Source organism: Colossoma macropomum, unplaced genomic scaffold (genome assembly GCF_904425465.1).
Source record: "Colossoma macropomum unplaced genomic scaffold, Colossoma_macropomum, whole genome shotgun sequence".
Lineage (NCBI taxonomy): Eukaryota > Metazoa > Chordata > Actinopteri > Characiformes > Serrasalmidae > Colossoma > Colossoma macropomum.
The window spans coordinates 41,352,530-41,380,241 of NW_023494785.1; the positions used below are offsets into that span (position 1 = coordinate 41,352,530).

Below are 27,712 nucleotides of genomic sequence, written 5' to 3' on the forward strand. Positions count from 1 at the left end.
GCCTCAAAACTCTTTAAATATTTACTTTTTTCTTTGGAGATTTCGACAAAAGTATTAATCAAAGTAAGTACTTAACCTTCCTACCTCAGGTTGTCCAATCAGTCACTATATGACTATATGACTATGTTTTTTTCTGAAATGTACAGCATTTCGTGCATTCTGTACATGCAACCTGGTTACCAATTTTAGGGAGATGTATAAATGGCATTTAAAGGCCTGCATCAATTAAATTCTTTATTTTGTAGCAAGAAATACATATATTTATTAAATACGTTTAGAACTTTTCAAATAAATAATAAACATTCAACGTTCTCTTGTGTTTTCTATATTTTTTATATATGTTACTTCAAAGCCTTGGGTTTTTTTTTCTTTCTAAACAAAAAATTGTACTATTTTTCTTGTATTAGTAATTTTAACTAATGACTCTTGTCACCAAATTGACACTTCTGGTAACATAACCAACTGGTGTCTGTGTTCAACCCTGTTATGCAGGTTTCAATCCTGTTATTCAGTCATTTTTGGTGAAATCTGCATAATAGGGTTGAACACAGAGATCATACTTCCCATTAAGTTGATATTAATGCAGAAAAAACATAAAGTGTACAACATAAAGCAGAAGAGAAAGTTGACAATGTGTTTTAATCTAAATAATTTCATTTTCATTGAAAATAACTGAATGAGTGCAGATGCTGTATGCTAACTACAAATAACCATGTAGTTTACATAAATGAAATAAATATAAATATAAGTTGTTTTTTTAAACAATAATTTTGGTAGAAGGGTTGAATGGGCAAGCTTTACTCTTGCAGCCAGACCAGTTTTTTTGTGTATAAATAGAGGAAATAGAATGAGAATACTGACTTGTCTGATAATGCAGCAACTTTGAGTATATATATATAAATATATAAATATATATATATATATATCAAAATAAATAGAATGTTGCGTGACATATGTGTGACATAGGTTAAAATGACTTTTATTAAATTAAATAAATTAATAGTAAATAAATAAATGAATCATAACAGTGTAACTGGTGTAAATGGAAGACTTTAATGAGTACATTTCAGAAAGAGGCTCCATGTCAGTGAAGTGGAACTTTTAGTACTTCTCAGCTCCTCTATCAGAGCTTCTTCTTTATTAAGAAACCATATTAGAGCTGGACACAGACATTTTAAGTGTTTAGTGATCATTTAAATTCGAATTTCCAGCTCTACTATTAGAAAAGTGTAATAAGTATTTTTATTATTATTATTTTGTCCAGAGGGTCCTTTTAAATAAGTTTGCGTAGAAGTTCTTTGGTGGGACCCAATATGACCTGAAAGTCTGCGTTTGTGATGAAATCACGTGACTGACTGTGAGGGCGGAGCCTGGATGTGACGCTAAGGTCGTATAATTCACTTTACAGTATGAACCAGTTAAACGTAGGAGGCTTAGTCCAGCACGAGCTGAACTCTGACACGGTTTGTTTTGATTTGTTTTGGTTATTTTTGATTTCTTCAGTCCAGTCTGTCTCCTCAGCTCCTCTATCAGAGCTCTTTCTTATTAATCGAGTTTAATCGGCTCTAAATCGGCTCAGTGCGGGTCAGATTACCTCGCAGCTCAGATCTGACCGCGCGTGCTGAGGAGACTGTCCGTCCGTCAGTGGTGATGGCTGCGCGCGCTCTGAGCTGCACTCTGACTCTGTTGGTGTGTTCAGGTAAGACTTCGTCTCACTTTCTGCTCTCAGCGCTTCAGTTCTGGATGGAAAAAATTGTCCAAACAAACAAAAAATGTCCTAATTTAATTAATTAATTTATTTAAGTTTCACTTGCATTATGAAGCGCTGTGTTTATCTTATTGATTTAACACAGAATATTTCCAGCTTTCCATCCAGCTGTCGAATTAAAGGGGAATTCCACCATTTTTTCTAAAATTCTGCATAATTAAATGGTTAAGATGTAAACAGAGTCATTCAGAGTGGTTTGGTGTGAAACGCTCTGTTCTAGAGAAACTTACAGAGTCAGAATTGGTCACAGTGGTGGTGATAGGAACATCTGAGACATTGTTTTATGATTGTTTTGAGATCAGCTTTTTGCCCAAACTGTTTTTAAAGCTAATAAAATTCATGGTGGAGAGGCACATCGCTGTTGTTGGAAGAAAACCTGTATCTCCAAAATGGTAACTTTACAGGAGAAGGAAAAAACAGACTTTACTTTTAATGTAAGTCAATGGAACCAGACTTTTTTCCAAGAAATTTTGGGCTGTTTCTTTAAGTCCATTCATCATGAAACTTGCATATGTCAAAAATGGAGATACAAGGTTTTCTTCCACCAACAGTGATATGCTAGGTGATATAAGGTCCCAAAACATCACTTAATTTTTTCAGATTTATGGCTATTTTACCATCATCAACATTCCATATAAAGACATGCTTAGGTTTACTGGTGGTTTTGGATAGTAAATAAAATGGCTATGTTTGTGTTGTATATCACCACCACTGCAAAGACATCTGAGTCTGTAAGTTTCTCTAGAACTGAGCATTTTACATCAAACCAGAAGGATCTGAAGGATTTTGTTTACATCAACAATTAAATTATGTAGATATTTTAAACAATCAGTTGAGTGTGCATTTCCATCAGCTCTGTATCAGAGAATAAAACTCTCTACTGTAATAAAATATCTTCCTAAAAATGACAGAAATCAGTTTCTGAGCAGAATCTTGGTGCTGTCTTGTTTAATTTTATGACTGTATTTTACATCGTAAGGGTGCTGAAACAGAAACAGGCTGGCTAACGGCTCAGAAGGCCGTACATTAATCAGCTGCAGCACCTTGAGTTGTCTAATATCACTGTTATTTGATAAGATAGAGGGTAAGGTTTCATTTCCTAATCAGTTCACAGGCTCCTGCTACCTTTTCTTAAAGGTTATATATAAGGTAAATGAAGATGCATGCCTGTTCAAGTTAATGGAGCAAAAAATTATACAAGTATTCAGACTTTTTAGCAAATTTTATTAAATATTTCTTTTTTAATTGATGTGCCAAAATACAGTAAAAAATGCATGCATGAAAACCTGAAGTTCAGTATAGAGCTTAGGTTATCCATGCAATACAGACAATTAGAACACACACACACACACACACACACACACACACACACACACACACACACACACACACATCATCTAAACCCGCTTATCCTTCTGGGTCATGGCAGGGTGCTGGACCCTATCCCAGCTGTGTTATTATTATTATTATTATCATTATCATTATTATTATTATTATTATTATTATTATTATTATTAGTAGTAGTAGTAGTACTAATATAATTTTTAATTAATATATTTTACTTGCAATAATAATAATAATTATTGTTATTATTATAACAACAGCATTACTAACTATAGTAATTATAATAAAAGATAAATAATAATTATAACAATAGCAAAAATATTATTCAAATTATTTTTGATTGTTTTTAATTATTATTATAGTAATGTTTTTTTGCTTGTGTGTATTTTCTGTTAATTGGTTGCTGAATTGCTCTTGTATGAAATTTTATGGCTTTTCAATCTCTGAGGAGAATAACATAATGAATTCTCTTTACTGTTGAAATCCAGAAAGAGTTGTTTTCAGTACTGTAAACACAGCTTTCTAATTGTGTTTATGTCTTCACAGGAGTGTGTTTGAGTCAGGATCTGTTATTACCCACCAGCCTGAATGGAGCAGTTGGGGGGAACGTGACGTTTGACCCAATCACAATTCCTCCTCCACCACGTGATCCAATCAGCTGGAGTTTTGGTGGATCAACCATTATTACTGCAGTTGGTGGTACAGTTACAGTATGGCCTTTATACACTGGCAGAGCCAGCATGGACATAAACACTCTGGCTCTGGTGCTCAGTAATCTGAGTATGGCAGACGCTGGAGGATATACTCTGACTGTGAATGCCAGGAGTAAACAAACTACACTGGCAGTGTTTGGTGAGTAAACAGAAACATGTCTCTGACAGTCCTGCTGCTGGAGTTTGTTCTTTAATATTTTAGAGTTCTCCCACTGGAAAAAATTAGTCAAGCCAATTTGAAATGATAAAGCTGTACAGCTCTTTTGAGTTTTCTCAACTCGACTCCAACTTAGTTTAGTCAAACGTTTTCCTAACTCACAGTTACAGTGAATGTGTTTGCATCCTTATAAACTGAAGTTGCCTAAAATCTTTTGGGTATTTTTTTATACTCAGTTTTGTTCTGCCTCCAGTTTAGTCATTACTAATTCCCACCCACAGACTAGGAGTCCTCCTATGGTGCTCCCAGGCTGTGGGGATGAGGGCTTCCTCATCTCACACTCTCAACCATAGATGACTGTGGTATTACCAAGATTCAAACTCATAATCTCCTGATGATTTAGACAGTTATAGCACAGTTATAATGAAATTCAATAAAACTTTGCAATTTAATACTTTGCTTTCTGAGTAAATTTATGTAAAGGGGCAATTTACTATATTTTATTGTATTCTTCATTATTTTTATGAGGTCCACTTATGACACTGTGTGGTTTTATGCACCAAAACAAGTCATTATTAATTTCTACATGACCTCTCATTCAAAAAACACTCAGAGCTGAAACACTCCCTAGAGGAGGGATCTTCAACTAGTGGACTGTGGTCCAAATGCTGAACCAGCAAAGTATTTCAGCGGGCCAGAACGTGCACTTGAAAAAAAATCTGTTGCAAAGCCAAATAATGTCTACAAAAGAAAAAAAAAGATTTTATATCAGCAACATACATGAACGTGAAGCCACATGGCTTCTGCAGCAGTCCTGTGTTACAGTTTATTTAATCACATGCACTGAGGTAAGCGACTCAGCCGAAGGCATCTAGGCAAGATAACAGATCAGAAATCGAATTTTAAAACAAATCATTGAGAATTAAACTACCTACAAATATCAGGCCTGTAGACGATTAAAATAAACCCAAAACTTAACATAGTAGATTTAACAGAGTGCTTATCCATTTCCTGGCAGAAAAAATGTGTGAAATGCTCATAAAGAATATAACTTTTATTATTGTTCATTATAATTTAATTATATTTCCCAATTTCTTTTACTTTATTATTTTACTTTAAGACAGTACTTTTGTCTTTTTAAAAAATATTTTAGTGTTTTAAAACTGATTTCCTATTTATTTCTTTATTTTAATAACCATAGCCAAACGCAATACAGTTTTAAAATGCTTATTAGATTACACAAACATTAAAAAAAAAAACAATTTGTCAAAATATATTTGATGTGTCATATTTAATTTTGTTATTTTTTGGGGTGAATCATTAATGGTAAAGCAGTTAAAGCTAACTGTTGTTGCTGTTCATTTATGTTAGTTTGTTTATCTGGACTTTTGTGAGCAAGAAATTCGACTAAACTGGACCTTTGCTAGTTTTAGTTGAAACCCCCGCCCTACAACTGGCAGTTCTTGTGATATCACAGAAACTGTGACTTCAAAACATGCTGTTTTAGAAGCTTAGTTCTCATGTATGAATGGTCTGTTTTGAAACTGATACTGTTTACAAATTACTTCAAACTCCTTTATTTCAAAAAAGCAAGGGAAATATGATTTTCCATGATATTGGACCTTTAAGCACAAGTAACTGTTCTTAATCTAAGCACAGATAATGCTCTCTGTCCAAGCAGGTATTATTTGAGAATAAGTCACACTCTGAGTAAATTTACCTTCTCATTCTTTCTTGTACACAGAAATCTAGGCAACTTTGTAGCCTAATCTTGGAGCAGCACAGCTGTCTAACTGCCTGATCATCAGGAGATCTCTGTGGTCGGGGTGTCTCTAAGTTCTAGTGGTGTGCTACCCTGTGAGAGCTAACCATGACCAGTTCTTGGGGAAAATGATTAAAAATCCAACAAAAATTTGAGAAATTTCAAATTTCAGACACAAGAATGAAAAATCAGAGTTAGGAGAACTTTTGACTAAAGTAAGTTGAGATAACTCAAAACTGTGCAGCTGGTTGCCTTTTAAATGCTAGAATTTTATACAGTGTATTTTGAAAATCGTGAACAGTCCTTACAGTTCTGTTACAATGTTTTACCACCTTTACACCAGAATCTCAACATATATTTTGTAATATAAAAATGATATACTGTATAAAGGTTCCATAAAAATTATCTATAAAGCAAAGTTATTACTGTTGTTATAGAGTTCAAGCCTATGTGTGTTTTTTTTACTGACTGAAGATCAACCAATTAAAAATTTGTTGCTCAATTAGGCAGAAGTTTCACTCTGAAAACCAGTGTCAGACTTAAGATCATACTTTTACAGTAAACTGTACAATGTAGATCTATTTTAACAAACTAAGTAGTATTCAGAGTTTGGCTTTAAGTCGAAGTATTTACTAAAAGATGTGCTGTGAAACTGGAACATACAAAGTAAAAAATTACCTGATTGTCTATTACAAGCTTTGTTTGTCCAAAGTCTCTGAGTGCACTTGAGTATTGAACCCAACATGGTAAAAAAAAACACTTCGTAGTCATTAGCTTGATGCTAACATATAATGGAAAATCTCCTATTCCTGCTAGCAAACATTAGCATTCTTGTCATGGAAGTTTTTTGCAGGGGTTCTACAAGCACTGTTATATAATTACTGGCCAGGCATGAACACACAGGTACTAGTATGGGTTCCATGCGGTATTATATGTTGGAGTAGCGTTAGAGCTCTTGATAAAAGTCTCATTGTTCCTCAGCAGGGTTCTCAACTCCAAAAACTACAGATTTCAGTGAACAGAAACTCTACAATCTTGAATCATTTTGGCTCCAGTTTATTTGGTGATCATCCTATGACTAATAGGATGTATTACCACTGGGCCAGCACTGTTGTGCCATTGTCCACTTCACTCCTCCTCACTCCCCTGGATATCCTGTATATCCTCATATTGCAATGGAATTTTTCTGTTTTAAAGGATTCCAAAAATCCATGATTGGTTGCTGAAGAATGCACCTCAATCAGACATCTATACATTTCTAAAGGCAGACTGGTGTGTCTGGGGTTTGTGGTGTGAATTTACTGTCTCAGCTGCTGACTTTGGAGAGTCCAGTTAGAGCTTGGTTGCGAGGTTGACAAATCCTTCGAAATTTGGACCACTTTGCCTTTTGAGTGCACTCCATTATATGTTGAAGCAGCTTCACAGTAGAAGCCCGTATTTCCGCGGGTCTCGTGGGACCCACCACGGTATCCTGCGGTGCGGGACACAGACACAGCTGTGGAAAGTGCTCTTAATAAAGGTGAATACACAGCAATACAGCTGACTAAAGCAAGTCTGACATATGGCAGTGATTTTCACTTGTGGCTAACACAGATGGAGACCAGCTATATGCAACTGCGGGCAGAAGAGGGACAAACACTGGATACTGCTAATGCTTTTTTGGATACTTTGCTAGAAATACATGGAAGATGTTGGTGCATTGGTATGTTGGTATGTTAGTTCAGGTCTTAGTGTGTACTGACCCCTGTATTACTATTTGACTTCCAGAGCCGGTCTCCAACGTTACCATAACACAGAATGAGACAGAGCTTGTTGAATTTAACAGCACTGTCAGACTCGCTTGCTCCGCCTCTGGCTCCTCCCTCTCATTCTCATGGCTGAATGGAAGCTCTGAGGTAACAGTTGGGGGGCGAGTTCAGCTGACCGATGGGAACAGAACTCTGACCATTACCAGTGTGAGCAGAGGTGACACAGGGCCATACAGATGTGAGGCATCCAACGTCATCAGCAATGGAACGAGTCGTCCTTTAACCCTCACCATCTACTGTGAGTTCCTTCTTATCATGTGACTTGTTGTTGAGAGGAAGCTGTGATTTATGGACCCATCATATGTGATATATCTGATATATCAGTAAGAGCATGATGGCTCTAAAGATGACTGGATATGGATTATTCCATTGCAGATGGTCCAGACAGTGTTTCTGTTAAAGCAGAACCTTTAAAAACCATCTACAGCTCTGGGTCTGACCTCACACTGACCTGCTCAGCTGAGTCCAACCCTGCTGCTGAGATTCAGTGGGCTGTGAATGGAGCAGTGCTGAATGCAGAGGGTCCAGAGCTCAAACTTACCAACATTCAGGCCAATCAGAGTGGCAGCTACACCTGCACAGCCCATAACACCAAGACCCTGAGATACTCCTCATCTGAACCCATCCACATCACTGTAATGGGTGAGTTGTAGTTTGACTAGATGAGTCGGGGCGCTCTGATTTATTTGGTTGACATTCAGTGTTGAATTTTATCGACTTCACCAAAAGATGAAAAGATGGCTGAAGATCCATCAACAAAGTCTTTCAGAAAAGTGGACAATGGCACACGTAAAACTTTGGGTCAACAGAAATTCAGCACAAAACACAAAGTGATATTACTGTATGTGTAATGTTGTCTTAGTATTTTATTATCATAGTCAAAATCATCACTTACTGTTTTTGCAGAAGATTAAGTATGAATGGCTTGTGCTTGAAAACCTACATTGAATTCCCAGTGTAAACAGTTGTATTTAAATAGCATTTGAATAATTTGTGCATTATTTACATATAATTTAAATGTAGGGCAGAAGTGAAAGTCAGTGGTTTGAAAAATGCATCACGCCAATGGGGATTTCACAACAGCGCTATCCTGCTGGAGCAGAACCAGACTCTTGCTTTCCAAATGTAGCCGTTGGGTTATTCCATGTTATGCCTGGCTCATGATGTCATGGATTTTCCCGAAAATATTCAAGGAAAACCCTCTATTCACTTCATACATTCATGCATAATTTCACAACTGCACTTCAAATGCATACATTTATATTTTTTTATTTAGTGTAATAATTAATTTCAAGAATTTAAACCCACATGCAAAAGAAATATGAAGGAATTTAACACACATGATAAGCCACTTTCAAGAAATATATTTCAACATATATACAAGAAACATATGTTGAAGAGAGTAGACTTTACACATGCAAGACATATCATATTAATTATCTCACAATTACCACCTTTATTAGAGAAATACAAATGTGTTTTACATTATACATCAGCTTTATGTTCTCGAAAATTCATTATAATCATCCAAAATGGTTACAAATGGATTTAAAGCATTTTGGAATTAAACATTTCACATATTTAGATATGTGGCCATTTTGTATATTAATGTGTATGTGTATATATATATATATATATATATATATATATATATATATATATGTGTGTGTGTGTGTGTGTGTGTATATGTTGTATATGCATATATGCATATACATATGTATATGTTTTACATATACGTTAATATACAAAATGGCCACATATTTAAATATGTGAATATATTTCAATATACTGATATAAAAGTGTATGTATTGGCATATATTTAAACATAAAAAACAACAGTTACATATACTCAGCACATATTTTAAAACATCAACTACTTTATACATAAATTAATTTATACATAACTATTTAATATGAGCAAATATAGGTACCTATATTTTTCTTCAGTTGGGGAAGTGAATACATTCCCACAACATATTGAATGCATCTTTATGTCAGTGTTAAAATTTTTGATGTTTAAGCTTTTTGATGTTTAAATGTAGTATTCCTAGGTTTTTATCACATCTACAAATTGTTTGTTTCTGCATGTGGTATTTAAAGCTTCATACTGAATTTCAGAAAGTTTCCAAATGAACCTTTATAAGGCTCCAGAAAATCTTGTTCAGAAATTCTGAAATTCATGTTAAAATTTCAAAGATTCTACTCTTTGTATTACCTGCAAAACAGTAGCATTTTGAATAGTAGTGTCAGGCTTTTGGACCTTTATATCTTATGTGTGCATTTATGTTAAATTAAAAAATCTATTCATTTTATATGCTAATGAGCCCTTATTCAGGAAAGAAACAGAAATCTAATCCAATCCTCCAAATAGATTTGTATGTGTGAAGAAACCTGAACTTGGAAAAGTAACTCAAAGGTTTCAGTTTCATACTTAAGAATTTCTCTTGTAAGAATTAAATTGAAACTATATAGTATCAACTTGATAGCTGATAGTTTCAGCTCAGTCCATCATGCTGTGAGTAGTTAAACTTGATATTTAAGATGTGATTTAGAAACTGACTGGGACCAGCTTTAACAGCAAAAACTATTTGGAGCACAGTTGGAAAATTTTGTGTACATTTTTACTAGATTTTTTATGAAAATCCAATAAATGACCTGTTAGACTGTAGGTAAGATGGTCCTGTTGTACTGACTACTCTGGATTACCGTGGACAATGTGATACAACAGTTGTTTTTGTAGGGTAGGTAATTAAAATGTAACCAAAAAATCCTGAATGTGGAAACGAAGTTCTATTGTTGTTCACTCACATATCACTCAGTTCTTATTATCCAAATGATTTTTTTGGGTGTTTTTTATTTTTACAGAAAAAGTATCTGGAGCTGTCCTCAATGGTCCAACAGCTCCCGTAATAGAAGGCAACTCTGCTAATTTAACCTGTGATGCAAACGGGACTATCGTCACTACAGAATGGATGAAGGATAATCAGAAGCTGTCTCCTAGCAACAACATCGTATTCTCAGCTGATAACAGATCAGTGTCGATCAGATCAGTGAGCAGAACAGATGGTGGTGAATACCGGTGCACTCTCAGCAACCCTGTCAGCTCTGATAGTAGTAAAGAGTACACCATGACTGTTAACTGTAAGTACAAAACATCAGCCTGCTGTTCATTTAATCTACAGCTGCTCTGTAATCTGACAGATAACGGCTCTTCACTGTTACAGATGGACCTGATAATGTGAGAATTGATGGGCCCAGTGAAGTGGAGGAGGGAGGATCTGTGGCGTTCCTTTGCTCTGCTGAATCTGTACCAGACCCCAGATACACATGGACGTTTAATGGAACAAATACTGAAGTGACTACAGCCTCATTCACAGTGAAGCAGGTCAATTTCTCTAACAGTGGAATTTACACCTGCACAGTCCGGAATAACGTCACCGGACGCGAAGCCTCAGCATCCAAAAATTTGACAGTAAAAGGTAAAACTTTTCTCTGGACTACAGGAATAATATGTAGGTTTTCTCTGTCACATAAACTGGGCATACAATATCTTGCACTAAAATCTACTAATATTTTGTCATTATAAATAAAATCAATCAGAGCTGTAGTAAATCCTATAACATTTTAGAGTATGTGCCTCTTCAATTACTTAATAAGCTAGAAAATGTATCTCAGAACTGGCTGCAGAGACTCAAAGGGAAACTACTGAGGGATGTAGCAATTCCTGGATTTTTTAAGTGGGGACTAAATGGAGTCACACTTTTTGTTCAGGGCCCTTCAAATTCAGAGACCCATTTCCCATCGTTTGTGTTGTTTTTGCTAAAAGCCCAATACTGGCTTCGTAAGACACTAGTGCTTGGACCCCGAGAACTGCCACTCGCCATGTCATTTGCAGTCAGATACCACGCCTAGCATTCATGACAGTTCACAGAAATCAATGCGTTCTACATCAGTTACAGACAAAAACAAAGTAGTAGCTGGCTGCAAATGAAACTTTAAATAATTAATCTTTCCCATTCAAAAGCTATTAAAGAAAGAAATCTGTATAGAAATATAAATGAATATCGCTGCTGTCAGAACAAAACTTTGTATCTCCATTTTTGTTGTTTTTTAGTTTTTGACATAATTTGAAAATACCTGTTGCCCTTCACATTGTATGTAAATTTCATGATGAAAGGACCAAAAGAAACAGCCTAAAATGACTTGGAAAAAACTCTGGTTCCATTGACTTACATTAAACATAAATAGGTTTTTTGCTTGTCCTGTAAAGTTACCAGTTTGGAGATACGAGATTTTGTTCCAACAATAACGATATATATCTTCTTGTTGACAGCAGGGATCGAAATGAAACTCTTTAAATCTACACATTGCTCATGAATGGCGTACCTACCATTGTAAAAGTCAAATTTCCACAAAAGGGAGTGAGTTGCTTGGAGGTGGTGATAGACAGGAGGGGGACACTTATAGGGCCAGTCAGATTTTTAGTACAAGCTAGCTTTAAACACAGAGCTATAGTTGAGCCTGCTGTGTTTAAGTTTCACATCAGGGTATTTGACTCTACGTGTGTTAATTCTGACCCTGGCAACCCTTTAATTTCTCTAATGAGATCACCTTAAGTCTTGTGCAGGACACCTACCATGTTAAGAACATTGTTGTGGTGACACACAGGAACCTACACTGTAAAAGTGTAGAAGCCTCATTATTTGAAGGTTTATTGAACTTGACAGGTTTGGTAGTTGTGTTTACTTTTCTACAATGTCACGCCGGCAGCTAATACTGAAAAAATAAAATTCTCAACTTGGACTCTCATAAAGCGACTTGTGAACAACTCTGCTTCATACATACTCTGCCAGCCAAATATATAGGAACAGTTTATTGAGAAAACATTATGACAGTCAGGCTTTAGAAAGACAATTAATATGTCATAGAATAATAATATTAACAACATTTACAATAATATCACCCCAAATGGAAGCAAAATTCTAAATATATTTAACTGTGCAAGGTTTGAATGTTTAATGTATGTGAGACATACATGGAAATATATTGCGAACTTGACACATATTTTGAAAAATACATAGAAATATGTTCTCAGTGAACACTTTATTAGGAACACGATTGTAACACTGCGTAGGACCTTCCTTTGCTCTTAAAACAGCCTAAATTCTTTATGGCATGGACTCCACAAGATTTAGAAACATTCCTTTGAGATTTTGATCCATTTTGACAAATTTTTGCACTTTCATGCTGTGAATCTCCCACTCTACCACGTTCTAAAGGTGTTCTACTGGATTCAGATCCGGTGAATGTAAAGGCTACTGAAGAACACTCAACTCACTGTAATATTCATGAAACCAGTTTGAGCTACTTTTGCTTTGTGACATGGTGCTTCATTCTGGAAGTAGCCTTTAGAAGATGGTAAATTGTGGCCATAAAGGGATGCATATGGTCAGCAACTACACTCAAACAGACTAAATTCAAGCAATGATTGGTCTTAATGAAAAAAATGTGGTTGCCCACACCATTATACCACCTCCACCATCCTGGACTGTTGACACAAGGTTCAGTCCATGGATTCATGCTGTTGGCACCAAATTTTGACCATCTGTGTGCCTCAGCAGTAATTGAGATTCGTCAGCCCTGGCTATGCTTTCCCAGTCTTTAACTGTCCAATTTCAGTGAGCCTGTGCCCACTGCAGCCTCAGCTGTCCTTTCTTGGCTGACAGAAGTGGAACCCGACATGGTCTTCTGCTGTTGTAGCCCATCCACCTCAAGGTTTCACGTGTTGTGCATTCTGAGCTTTTCTGCTCAACACAGTTGTACCGAGTGGATATCTGAGTTGACCTCTCTCATCATCAAGGTGTTTCCGTCCGCAGAACTGCCGCTCACTGGATGTTTTTTCTTTATTGCACCACTCTGAGTAACTCTAGAGACCGCTATGGGTGAAAATCTCAGGAAATCAGCGGTTATAGAAATACTCAAAGCAGCTCATCTGGCACCAACAATCATGCCATGTCAAATTCACTGAGATCACATTTTTTCCCTATTCTGATTGTTGATATGAACATTTCCTGGCCCATACCTGCATGATTTTATCCACTGCACTGCTGCCACCTGATTGGCTGATTAGATAATTGAATGAATAAAAGAATGAGTAGATGTACAGGTGTTCCTAATGAAGTGCTTGGTGAGTGTATTTCCTTTGCTTATGCGGTAATAACAATAATAACAATAATAAGAATATTACAGAAGTTTATTTATTAAGTTTATTTATATAGCGAAATTGACTTAAAGTCAGCGTGGATCGGAAAACGAGGAACAAATTTTACTTCCATGCTCTGTGCTTAATATAATGAGGGAATGAACTAAGAAAAGTAACAAAGGTCAGTTTTGACTTCATGTTGACTTTATGAATTAATTCTTTGTCAAGCAGTTGTCTCAAAAAATCATTTTCATTTAATCATGTCTGACTCAATATCATTAATGCATTAAATGACTGATCTGCTGGTTTCTCTGTGTTGTTTCAGAAAAGGGGAGTTTGAATGGAGGTTCACTGTCTGGAGGAGCTATAGCCGGGATTGTCATTGGGGTTTTATTGGGAGTCGCTCTAGTTGCTGGTTTGATCGTCTACTTTACAAAATGCGCAGGAAGGCAAGTAACTGCACCTTCACTTTATAATGTGCTTCATAAAGCATAGCAGTATCATTCACAATCAACAAAGTTCACATTTATTGGTTTCCTAGTAACCATGAAACCAGCTGAATGAGGAAGTTATTTTGGCGCTCAAACAGTTACTGGAACGATTTACAGGTTAAGGAAGAACATTAGCATTACTGTTTACAAGATCAAGCAGTCTAGACAAAACAATGAGCTTATGAGCTTCATCAGAAAGAAAAACTGCCTCCAAATCAGTGGCCTCCAATCATTAGCCTTCGTCTTTCCACAGAAAACTGACTCCAGTGTTAAAACCTAAACAGTAGACCTGCACCACAAACTAAAACATGAAGACGATATAAGATTACTAATGTTTTTTAGAAGTCGTGATTTGCTAGAAAACCAGCAAATTTGCCTGTGGTTGTCCAGGCAGCTGAGGGAAAAACTTGTGGGAAATCATTAATGCAGAAAGACCACAAATGTTCTCTTGGTGGTTTAGACGACGATTAATAATTTACTCACTGACTGTGGTTAATTATTTCCACAGACACCTCCAACAGTCAGAAAGGTCAGATTTAGTTTCAATTTAGCCTCTATTTAGAACAGAACTACATTTGTCCGCAGAGGTGAATAGGTTAAGTATTAAACTGTCTTCATGTAAGAATCAGCCCCGAATAATAATCAGTACTAAAATGTTTTTTTCAAGAATGTTGACTAAAGAATTTGTAAAAGCTCACTTTAAAAAGAAAACAAACGTGGGATGAAGAACCACCCTTGGCTCCCTAAAGAACCTTTCAGTAGAAGGAATACTCCAGAACATAGTCTGATGACTCAAAACACATGGGCCTGGCCTTAGGCTTCTATTATAAATGTGGTTTGAGGAGGAACGTTGACTGTTTCAGGTGTTGAAATGATTGTTTGTGGTAACTAAGCTTGAATGATCAGTTGCCACCTACTGAATTATTGCGATAAAAACAATATAATCATGGCTGGAATTATTACAGAGTACCACAAGTGCATGATACAGAGCCATACCGACTGTGCTAGGTTCTAGTATTACCTAATCATGTCTAATGATTAACATATTCTACACAGACAGCATGGAACACTGTGCATTTGTTTGCATGGAAACCAAAATATCACCAGTGTGGCGTCTTGGCACCCTTCTTCCAGACAAGCTCGTCGATTTTACTGTATAGGAGAGTAGATCACGTTTAGATCTCAAGACGAAGCAATAAAAATGTCATATGGCACATAAAAGAGAATGAAAAAAGGATTTCTGATTTTTCATATTCTCTGCTAGTAGTGGACGGTGTAGCCAACATTTGATATCACCATCATAATGAATGGTGTATGTCTGATAATTAAGGTATATATGTCTGCTGGTTGACGTAAATCACACTATTATTTATATCTTCAAATAAAACCATTATAGATGCTTAAGATGCTTATGTATGTAGATGCTTAAGTATGTATTAATAAGTAAGCCAGTTTTGTTAGATTAAGAGTGCCTTATTATTCTGGGATAATATGAACATTTTTTGTGCAAAATAGAAAAAACAAAACTGAACGGTAAATAGAAAGACTATGTCAATATTGCATTCTGGCAAAAATTGTGCTAAATCTTGTCTGAATTTCTACAAAGCTGTACAAATTTTCTGTTCCACCTTAAATGGAGCAGTTACATTCTGGCACCTGTACAGGTGGTTGAACGTAACTGCTGCACATTTAAGGTCGAACGGGTATTTCGAATAAGCAGCCAACTTCAGCTTTGTCCAGTTTTCAGTCATTTGTCTTATATGTGCATCCCATATATCGCCATATATCACGTCTTCGACCATCAGACACTGCTGAAAATATTCCCGCTTCATTACCAGCTAGTCCACAGCTTGTTGCACAAACAAGGCAAGGAGACCGCGACACCATAAGATGCAGCAGACTGAGTCAGGTGGCTCCTCGTGTCCATGTTAGGCTAAGGCTAATCCCAAAAGACCAGACATTCCTTTCTGTCCACTCAGTGTGAAAAATATCCCTTGGAATTCTAAGGTCCCAACTACGTTAGGGCATATTGTAAAGTTTTTCAGAGGTATCCTGGACATTGTAACGGTTGCTAGACTATGAAGGACCAACTGGGTGAACCAGTTTGCTACAGCGCCACCCTGAGGCAGACCAGTGCTGCATCTCTACTGAGTTAAGAATACCAAATACAGAAGCTCTCTGGTTTTTAAGTGACGCAGCTAAATAATGATCACTGAATTTGTATTTCAGCATCTGTTTCACCCTAACAGACAGCATAACATCAATAATAGTTTCAGAGACCGCACAGAATTTTGATCTTGAGACTATCAGGGGGTCCAAGAGGTTAATTTGGACGTCCTGGACTCCCCAGGACCCCTGTATTTCGTACCTATTGTCTGCTGTCTCGAAAACAAAGTGGACTGCTTCATATGCAACTGACTAAACAGCGGGAGGTGATCACATTTTCATTTGAAACATGACCGAAACATCCCTGACTTAGTCATTCAGCTAAACGGTATTGGCCCACGGCTTGTGGTATCTGCTCATGTGCTACAGAAGAATACTGACGGTAGTTCAGACTTCCACTGAAAGATTGTTTAGGCTCCTTCCTGGCATAATATATTTTGAATTGTTTATCTAACTCAATACTTGAGTCAGTTTGATTGTAAAACCTGATCTTCATTCCACTGTCTGATCCATACAGGCCAAAATCGAGCTCAAGAGGAGTAAAGCAGAATGGAGGTATGTGTGATCTACTGTCCAGTACGAACCTGACATGTAGACGCTGACAGCATACGGCCTGTCCCAAAGTTCACACTTGTGGTTTGTGTTTTTGCTTAAGTGTACAGTTGCATGATATATTTCAACATGATATGGTGAAAGAGGTAAACCAGCAATCAGGAGGTCATGGGTTCAATTCCCAGGACTGGGTGACCCAGACAGCACTGCTCTGCTCATGACGTTGTGCTGCTTCCAGGCTCCCCTTGTAAGATCACTAATTTACAATATGATGCAAGTATAAGTTTATAAAATATAACATAACAATACGACAAGCCCTCCTTTAGACTGAAAGTATGCTGATGTATCGTATCACAGTAGCTGACATGTTAACATTCTCCCCAGTATTTCAGAAACAGCTTGTTAGGACATCACCAAAGTGTTGAATTGTGAGATATATAGGGGAAAAAGGCAGGAAATGCCTCCTTAAGAACAATACCAGTTTACTGTAAATTGGTGCCTGTGCATGAGTTTATCATAAACAGGTGATGATGCAAAGACCCACACAAAGTTGGGAGAGTATAAATGTGGAAGTATTAATGGTGGGAGGAGGAAAGACGCCGGGGGGAGGTGTGAAGACGGAGAGCTTTTTCTTTATTCACAACGCAAAAACAAAATACTTGGCTTTTCAGCCCACAAAGACAAGACGCTCGCTGGGACTTTTCAGTCCTTTCTGTCCACCTTTTTTTCCTGATCCGTTCAGGTCAGTTCAGTCTGGTTCGGTTTAGCTCAGCTCTCACGCCTCCAGTGGTCTCCTTCTCTCTCTGGGCTCTGCCGCCTACTGAAGGAAGAGATTGCCTATAAGTAGGCTGGCAGAAACAAGGCACAGGTGAACATAATCAGCTAGTTAGCCCACCGGTTCAGCCCGACCGGCTTCTCCGTCCCGCATTCGACGCTCGGCCACGCCCCCTTCTCCACAATAAAGTAGAACTGTTTTTGTAGCATGAAAAAGAAAACGTACAAGAAAATCTTATTATTAATAACAATATAAACAAAGCTTTACATTCACCGATTTATTGTTAAGCGTAAATGATTCTTGCTCATGATAGAACAGATCAGGTATGAGCTACCAAGCTCACAAACTCCACCAAGATTGCGAAATGCAGCCTAATTCTGGCTAACAGTCGCTATAGCTAGCATGTAGCGCTAATCAGTGAAGCTCCAGTGAACCATTTTGTGTCTTTTCAATGAACATCAAATAAAATCAAATAAAATAGAAAATATGTGGGGCAATATGCAAAACGGGGCCTTTTGTCCCATATCTCGGGGAACTTTTTACTCCAAAAGTTCTAACTTTACGCTTTCACTGTTTCATGATCTTTTATCTCAATACCAACTGTACTGCGCTCCATCCACCCCAACATATATGTTAAGAACTTTTCTTGTGCATCTTAATATAAATGCCTAGATCACTATTATCCACTGACAAAAAACACTGTCCTATTACACGTTTAAGAAAAGGGACACATTTGAATGTTTACCACATGAATGCACACAAGTACATAAACCTGCAAGTGTGAACTTTGGGACAGACGGATGCTTTAGTTCTGTTGTGTATTGACCTAGAATGAAGCAGTATTTTTGAATGGAGCAGTGTTCTAGATTGAAGCGATTAGGGGTGGGAATCTCTAGGCACCTCACGATTCGATTACGATTCAGAGGCTGCGATGCGATTATAAAACGATTATCGATGCATCTTTTTTTTCTATACATGATTTCTATTTTCTTACTGTCTGAGGAAAGACTGCAGGTCACCTAGCAACAAGGTTTCGCCGAGCTAGTAGCGAACGAAAAAGGAAAAGAGAAAGACGAACATTTGGAGACGAATGGACTTTTCGCATTTATAAGCAGCGCGGTTGATTTCCTGGTATGTTAAATCTGCAACGAGAGACTCAAACACTAACTAAAAGATACGAAGCTGCGAAGATGAAGTCGCTTCTCTAAATTTCCCGTTCCACCTTAAATGGTGCCGTTTTTACATTCGGCGTCTCAGTCAGAATTTAAGGTGGAACCGGAAAGTTCAGCAAGAAGCTGGCGAATGAGAAGCGACTTCAGCCTCGTAAAACAGCCGAAAGCTGAGAGACATTTTACAAGAAACTATTCAACTTCTGAGGAAAAGTTTTCGGGCGGAGATGGAAGAAAAGCGGCTAAAGCTAAAGCTTAAAGCAGAGCAGAGTAAGTCCGCATTTTCGTTTATATTGTTTAGTCTATACTAGGACATCATCACATACTGAGACATACTGGACATTAAATGTTGCGGCTCCTAAGGTGGTTTGATTTTTGTTGAAAGGACAAAATGTCTCTTCTTATCATTTGTGTTGTGACTCCTGATCTAACCTGGCTTTAATGCAGAGGGAGCCGGTCGGATTTCTCACTCATCCAGCTGTGTTTTTGTTATGTGCCGCCACAGACTGTCCAGGCGCTGCACTTACCCACTTCCAAGGTCCGCCCTTTGCGTTCCGTCAACATTACATTATAAATTAAATATTTAGAAAATCGATTTTTGACATTTATGAATCGATTCAGAATCGTCCACGTCTGCATCGCGATGCATCTAAGAATCGATTTTTTCCCGCACCCCTAGAAGCGGGTTCTAGAGTGAAGCTGTATTTTAAAATAAAGTAGTGTTCTGGAATTAAGCAGTATTTTTGACTTGTGCACTGTTCCAGATTGAAGCAGTATTTCTGAATGGAGCAGTGCACTCTAGAATAAATTAATATTCTAGAGTAAAGCAGTGTTCTAGAAGTGTTCTAGATTGAAGCAATGTTGTAGAATGAAGTTGCATTTTAGAACAAAGTAGTGTTTTGGAATGACGCAGTATTTTTGAATGGGGCAGCATTCCACAATGAAGCAGTGTTCTAGACATACTGATGATACTGATATACTCAGAAAGGCGCATTATATGATTCGTCACACCATGTTTAACTGAATTGATCAGATCTGTCTATGAAAATCATGTTTCATACAGAATATTGTTTCAAAGTCACAGATTTATCTGAACATTGATTTCTTTGTGCATTTTCTTACACAGCAACACAAAATGGAGGCGACCATGTGAGTCACTATCTTTGTTCACCATCTCTCTCAGACCTTTAATTCACTGCCTAATGTTTAACTTTGAGATCCATCAAGTGCATCTGTCTGTCTGTCCGTCTGCCTGAGTGTCAGTCTCCACTGTAGAGGTTGTATGGAAGGCTGGTTTATAACACGTAGCTGTTACTTTATCTTAACTACTGCACCATCTCATTATTCTCAGCCCTTTGATAGCTGCCATATACAGACGTCATTAAAGCTATAGTGACTCTACCAAGCAGTGGACATTTACACATTTACATTTACAGTTTACAGTAAGCCTGCTGAGGACTTTGACCTCACACACAGCTCCTCTCACTGCTGACTGGGGCAGCTCATGGTTCAGCATGTGTGGTTGATTTAGAGAAGTACACTGATGTTTTTTCCAACATACAGCGCTGTGCAGGAGTCAGACGTCACCCTTCATTTGGTTGTTCTTCCATTTTGTCAAATTGGCCATTAAATACAGGACATATTTCTGAGATTACATTAGATAATCCACTTCCATACACTGTTAGAAATAAAGGTGCTGTGCAGGTTCATGAAGGTGCAGACAATGTAAATGTGCCCTCAAAGGTACAACAGTGGTTTTAAGGTCTGATTGTAAACCTTAAATAAGTGTTTCCAGGTGAAAAGTTCGTATTTGTACCTTTTCATAACCGAATGTTTTAAAACAGAACAGTAAAATAAAGTCCTGGAGACGAGACGGGGTGTGTGGAGTCAGTACAGCTTAGAACATATCATTTCAGTGGATTATGGTCCAGTTATGTTCCCTGACTAAAGGTACTGAGATGTACCCTTGAGGGCTCCACCCCAGTGATGAGAGGGGTACTCCCCCAATGACGGTTTCAGACCTTTATTTCTGAGAGTGTAAGGAAGGAACAAAAATAAGTGAAAAAAATAGGAGTTTCCAGAACTGAAGATCAATAAACAACAAAGCTACATAGAAAATATGGCTCCTAACAAATTCTATATTTTCTACAACGTTTCCACACATATTTGCTCACACAGGCAAGTAAACAACAAGTTGTGCACATTCACCCCCTCTTATCAACCATGTGGACCAAGCATTGTGCCAAACTTCCTAGTGCAGAGGGGGATTTCAGATTGCCACAAACTTCTTCTGTAAGATATGCAAATGTAAATGTTACAGAGAAAGATATTCTTCTCTTACAAAAAAAGTACATCTGAAGTTCATTTTATTAAGTAAACTTAAGTAAAGTTCAAGTATATTTCCCAAGTATATCTTATGTCGTAAGTATACTTATATCAATGTTTTTGTAGTACTTATAAGTGTACTATTTCAATACTTTTTGGGACTAAATTGGCCCATTTTTAGTTTATAAAAGTATATTTTTAAGTACCCTTTAGGTGTAAAAGTAGTAAACTTTGAGAACACTAGTGTACATATAAGTATTCTTGTAAGTGTACTATTTCAATACTTCTTGGGACTAAATTGGTCCACTTTTAGTTTATAAAAGTAAAATTTAAAGTACTCTTTAGGTGTAAAAGTAGTAAACTTTAAGAACACAACTAGTTTACATGTAAGTTTTATTTTGTACCTTAACTATACTGTGAAATACACTATAAGTGAACTTATAGGTACTGGTTATGTACTTCTAGCCCACTTTTTAGTTTATGAAAGTATATTTTATATTATATATTTTATATTTATATTATATAAGTATAACTACAAGTACAGGCCACAAGTATATGAATAAGTACATACAAGTATGTGTGTAAGTATAATTATACGCCAAATATACTTCAACTTTTCTGCATACTTGTCAGTATAAGCCAAGTATACTTTTATATATTTTGTCTAATATATCTTTGATAAGTGCATAAAAAGTAAACTGAGAGCAAACTCACTTATATTTAGTACTGCAAATATTCAATATTCCATGTTTGGTGATTCCGACTCCTGTGTATGGAAAATAGGTTTAGCTTGGAATCCAATTAAAGTGAGAAGTAATTTGACTTGAGATTCTAATTACATGTTCAAATGGAGTTTATTGCAAGCAGTTTTAGCTCATAATACTATTGTTCAATTTACAGTGGATTTTACAAAAGAATTTAAAATGTTCATTTTTTATACACTTTTTAGTATCAACAACGTTATTTAATAAAGAAGCTACATTTATTGGTTAAAAGTTAAAAACATATTTACTGAAAAAATTACTATTATTTGTCACTTCTTCATTTAAAATTTGTAACTCTGTTTTTGAGACCTTTTCTTTGTTTCTTTGTTTTCGTTTCTTTCATTTTGGCAGCCAACCAGAGCTTCACTTGGCATGGTTCATGATATGTATGAGCTCGTTTACATGTAGATTTTGATGGGCTCTTGCCAAGGACACTGGCGAAAAAGCAGAAGTGTTAAAAGACATTGACACGCTATTCACCGCCACAGTGCCTTTATGAATAGCTCTTATTTAACGTGCCACACATTTTGCATGGTGTACCACAGACTCAGTAATCCTGTGCATGTTGAACACTACATGCTTAAGTTAGCTTAAAACCCCTTTTAAAATTGTATCCCTTCTCACGCAGCAGCAGTGTGCACCCAACATCAGTGAATTACTGGATAAAAACCTTAGATATCATCATAATGTCCCCACTGATAGAGCTTAGGTTAACAAATTCAGCAGCAGTACAAATTCAGCAGCAGTACAAATTCAGCAGCATGTGCTACATTAGCACTCATTAGTTTAAGACCCCTCCTTTCACTAAAGCTGCTTTTTTGAGAATTCCTGCCAAGCATCTAAAGGAATAAACCTCTTGCCTCACCCTTGTTTATGTTCTGCCACTCTAATTGCAAGTTGTCATAGTAGGCTAGTTATCATAGGCTGTGTTTACATGCAAAGATTTTTGCCAGTCTGATTGAATACATTCCGATTATAGGTGAAGACTGAGGCGTATCTGCTCACTCTTCTCAACAATCTGACGAAAATCTCTGTTTACATGCTCACTACAAGTAATCCGAACTTACGCGCATGCGTAGAGAACCGCTTAGTGTAGACGTTACCATGACAACCAGCATCACGTGAGTCCAGTCAGAGTGAGATGAGCAGCAGTGAGCAGGGCTTGTCTTTTTATTTGCTTTAAAATGATGTCAGACTCAGGAAAACGTCCTTCACATGTCCTTATTAACGAAGGCCGAGAGGAAGACGTCGTGTTCTGAGACACATAAGCTGGACGTCCGTCCCACCGCCGTCTTTTAAAGATCAGAGCATAAACTTCGTCTCCTCTGCAGACCAGTTTCTGCTCCGCCATGTTAAACGGTATAAACTCTCACTATGATGTGACGAACGTATATTCAGAGACATTCCCAATATATTTTTAAAATATCTCTATAGTGTAAATACTCTTGAGCTTTCTATTTATAGTTGTTTATATTGTTAAGTCCTCACCGTCCCATGTGGAATATAAAACAGTACCTCAAGTGCAAAACTCCATGTGAATTTCATGCAAAATATTCTTACAATGTAAATATCTTAGCTTTTTTATTTATTTATAATTCTTTATTTTGTCATTTTTTTGTGAAGGATAGAGTTTATATTTTTGATCTTATCTTTTTTTATGTTTAGTTTTGATATATATTGTCTATATAGTAACAAGTAACACACTGTAAAAAACCTTGTTAAGTACTTAACAAAGTTAATTACCTGCTTGTTAATTCTCTTCTTGTTACTTCATCTCTTTTTCCTGAGTGCCTTGCTGTCTCTTTGCTGCTGTATCCTATCCTGTCTTATCCTATCTTGGATACAGACGTTTACACGAATATTATTCTTCTGTTTAACGGATTATTTACAGGATTACCCACCTCGCTCAGTCAGATAGAAGTTGTATTCCGAATGGCCTCAATCAGACTAGTATATTCCCACTGAGGTGCATACATGGATGTGTTTTGTTCAGATTGAGCTATTAGTCGGATTATTAGCGGATTATCTGGCTGAAAGTAAACAAGGCTATTGACTAGTAAGATATTAAGTGTTGGCGCCTGGAATTTAGAGGACATTCTACTCATTTTTAGTATTATACATTTAACTAACAGCCTCCTTTCCTTTTTAGGAGTTAAACTACGCAGACATCCGGCACTTTCAGAATAATCAGAGTGTGCTGAATATGGGGGGATCCAGCACACAGACACGGCAAGGAACGCCTGCCATGGCGAGAGCTCAACGGGGGGCTAATCAGGTAAGCAGATCTGTTTGATATGCAAGCCCATATTTATTGTCATCACTGTTATAACAGTTAAAGGGAAGGATACATTTGGCTACTTTTGCTTTGAAGTGGCAAATTAAATATTTCTTGTAAAATCAAACTGATCTAGAATCTCTTGGCAAATGGACACTGTATGTTGAGCAGGACAGGAATGGACGATGTTTAAGTGGCATAAAACCGAAATATCTGGATTTTGAGCATCTTGGTTAAATCATCAGATTTCAGAAAAGATTCCAAACCGACCGTCTCGGCTTTGCTTTGCTGCCAGTGGGTAGTGTGCAAAACTTTCAGTTTGTATGTTCATTAGTTTCTGACCTTAAAGGGGAACCGACTTTTCAAAATTCCTGCATAATTAAAAAGATGTAAACAGAGTCATTCAGAGTGGTTTGGTGTGAAATACTCCATTTTAGAGAAACTTACAGTCAGAACTGTTCACAGTGGTGGTGATAGGAACCAGACGTCCACCTCTAAAAGCTCCCTCACAGAAAGTTACTACATGGTCATGGAGAAGTTGGCTGATGCCTGAGAAACTATTTCACGATAGTTTCAAGATAAAGTTTTGGCCTAAAATGTTGATGTAGATATAGACGCGGCGGGGAGGTGCATGCAGGCCTTTGTGCGGCAAAATAGTCTCCAAAGAAATTATTTCAGATACATTTTTGCGTTGTAGACATTGCCACCCCTGCACACTTAAAAATGATGGTTCTTTAAGGGTTCTTTAGTAAAGAAAATGGTTCTGTATAGAACCACGAACACTCAAAGAACCCTTTGTATGATTCATTCAGATTGATGGAGAATGTGCTGTAGATGGTTCTATATAGAACATTTTTGAAAAAGGTTCTAAATAGCACCAAAAAGAGTTCTTCTAATGTCAAGCTTGTTACTTGAAAAGAGCGGTTTTTATGCACCAGAGATCTCCAATAAACGTCCGTCAGGGTCCTTTTGTCAGTGTTTTTGAAGAACAGTGTGTGAGTTCAGATCACGCCTTCAGCATGGTGGTGGTAGTATGAGGGACGACTGATTGAGGGAAGAGTGAGAACTCTGAGAACTTGGGCTGTTATGCGCAGCTTCTGCTTGTAGCTAGAAGGCCAGATCCCCCCTCATAGCTGTAGTAGGACTGATGTAGGACTGGGGAACAGGGAGGAGATGGGGTGGCGGTGGGGATTGCGAACGCTTCATCACAGGAACGGAAGGTGAGGGTGTGAATTTATAGGGCGTCAGATTGGAAGAAGGAGGTTTCAGCCATGTTCCTCCCCCCAAACGTCAGTTATAACATAACTACATTTAAAAACATATTTCTTTACTTTTGTGTTTAACAACTTTTTTTTGTTTCTACTGGAAAATAACTGTTACTTTCATTTTAATTGTTGCACTTATTTGTATTTGTATCTTGTGCATTTTACACAGTTATTAGTTATTGCATTTTTTATTGTTTATTGTATCGTTTGATTACCTTTTCTCTACTTTCTCTGTTGATTTTACATTTTTATGTTTTACTTTGTCCCGAAAAGCACTTTATTAATGTTTGAAAGGTGCTGTATAAATTATTATTATATTATTATATATAAAAAAGATGATCATTATTATTATTATTATAGGGAGCAAAGGCTAACCCAGAGGCAGAGGTCACCTATTCTGATGTGAGGAAGTGATTTTCATTAGAAATGGACCAAAGTGCACTGAGCAATGTACCAGACAGCTGAGGATTTGAACAAACAGGAAGCAACAGGAGAGTCCAAGACTGTGAAGTGTCTGAATGTTACTGCGTTCTTCAGGAAACCCTCAGCGACGGATCTGAGCGTTGAGCTTAATATCAGACGAAGATATAATGCATGGAAATAATATGTGCTGTAACCATGTTCACCTTTTGCCTTAATTCATTTGTGCTATAATCTCATTTTTGAGGCCCTCAAATGAGGAACGTCCATTAGATGTGTCCGATATCGAGGAGAGACGCATTGTAAGGATGTTTTAGATTAGAACGCTTGCACTGCTTAGCTGCTTCACCAGCCTGATGATATAAGAAAGACAAAGTGCAGCAGGTAGGTTGATGATTAATCTTACCTTTGGACTTGTGGCTGATGTTTTTTCAGGGAACCGAAACCGGGAAGTTGGAATAATAAATGTAAATCGATTGTATGTAAATGAGCTTCATGTTGATGAAACGGTTGATAAACAGTTGTGACAATTCTCTGTTCCTCTTGAACTTTATTTTTGTAAGCCTGTGTGTGTGTGTGTGAGTGAATGCTTCCTTTTTTGGAAATGTATAATTTTAAGCAGAATATCTGCATTTTTTGGGATTATTTTCATCATTGAAATTGAAATGCTGCTATGTATTGTGTGCCGTCAGTCATGTTGCATGTTAGACACTGACATACTATATAAAAGTCAGTTTTCATTTCTTTCATTTCCAGTCAAAACAGCCATTAAGTACAAATTAATCAATTTTCAGCACTAAAAAAAACAGAAAGCATATCGTTGCTGTCCAAAGAAAACATCTCCATTTTTGTCCATATTCATTATTCAACACAGCAGCTGTGCTTTACTTTGTGTGAAAATTTCATGATAAATGGGCCAATAGAAATGCTCTAAAATCACCGGAAATAAAATCACTTTACAATGATTTCTATTGAAAGGTAAGAGTGTTTTTCCTTCTCCTGTAAAGTTACTATTCTGGAGATACTTGTTTTTCTTTGGACAGTGACGATATGTTTAACAGAAAATGACACAAAAGCCTCGACAACTAGCTAAAATATCAGATGTTTCAGTGTTTAGTGTGTCAGTCTTTACCTTTATTCCAGCTTCCATTCTTTTCAGGAGACTCACTTTCAGTTTCTCAAAGAATCTGCAGACACACCTCCAAAGTTCAGTCTTAGAAGTTGGTTACATTTTCAGCTCATAATCCAAGTAATTTCAATTACAAATTACTCATCAGTCCTTCAAACCCTCCACATCTTAAATGTCTATATTAGTAAACTTCTTTTAACCCAAATATAAGTGAGTTTGCTCTCAGTTTACTTTTCATATACTTATCAAAGGTATATTAGACAAAATTATATGTAAGTATACTTGTCTTATACTTACATACTTGTGTATACTTGTGGCCTGTACTTATAATTATACTTCTATAATATAAATAAAAAAATGTATAATATAAGATATACTTTCATAAACTAAAAAGTGGGCTAGAAGTAAATTACTAGTACCTATAAGTTCACTTATCACTGCTGTCAGAACCAAACCTCATGTCTCCGTTTTTGCCGTTTTTCAGTTTTTGCCATCATTTGAAAATGCCTGTTGCTCTTTACGTTGTGTGTAAATTTCATGATAAATGGACCAAAAGAAACAACCCAAAATTACCTGGGAAAAACGTCTGGTTCCATTGACTTTCATTAAAAGTAAAGAATGTTTTTT

General features: G+C 36.9%; 1 protein-coding gene across 1 annotated transcript; it reads left to right on the forward strand.

Moving 5' to 3' along the window:
• Positions 1 to 1,399: 1,399 nt before the first annotated feature.
• LOC118824682 (carcinoembryonic antigen-related cell adhesion molecule 5-like) lies at positions 1,400 to 26,762 on the forward strand. The gene is made up of 11 exons (XM_036595029.1): positions 1,400 to 1,699; positions 3,659 to 3,964; positions 7,512 to 7,790; positions 7,928 to 8,194; positions 10,418 to 10,693; positions 10,777 to 11,031; positions 14,080 to 14,203; positions 16,929 to 16,966; positions 20,034 to 20,056; positions 24,146 to 24,271; positions 25,897 to 26,762. The coding sequence occupies exons 1-11, from the start codon at positions 1,651 to 1,653 to the stop codon at positions 25,948 to 25,950; spliced, it is 1,797 nt and encodes a 598-aa protein (XP_036450922.1). The 5' UTR covers positions 1,400 to 1,650; the 3' UTR covers positions 25,951 to 26,762.
• The last annotated feature ends 950 nt before the right edge of the window (positions 26,763 to 27,712 follow it).

What these genes read in the sequence shown, in the direction of transcription:
- LOC118824682 (XM_036595029.1), top strand. Translation starts at nt 1,651, where the DNA reads ATGGCTGCGCGCGCTCTGAGCTGCACTCTGACTCTGTTGGTGTGTTCA. An exon ending in TTTACAAAATGCGCAGGAAG is followed by an intron (nt 14,204 to 16,928) that starts GCAAGTAACTGC and finishes TGATCCATACAG; the next exon opens with GCCAAAATCGAGCTCAAGAG. An exon ending in CACAAAATGGAGGCGACCAT is followed by an intron (nt 20,057 to 24,145) that starts GTGAGTCACTAT and finishes TTTCCTTTTTAG; the next exon opens with GAGTTAAACTACGCAGACAT.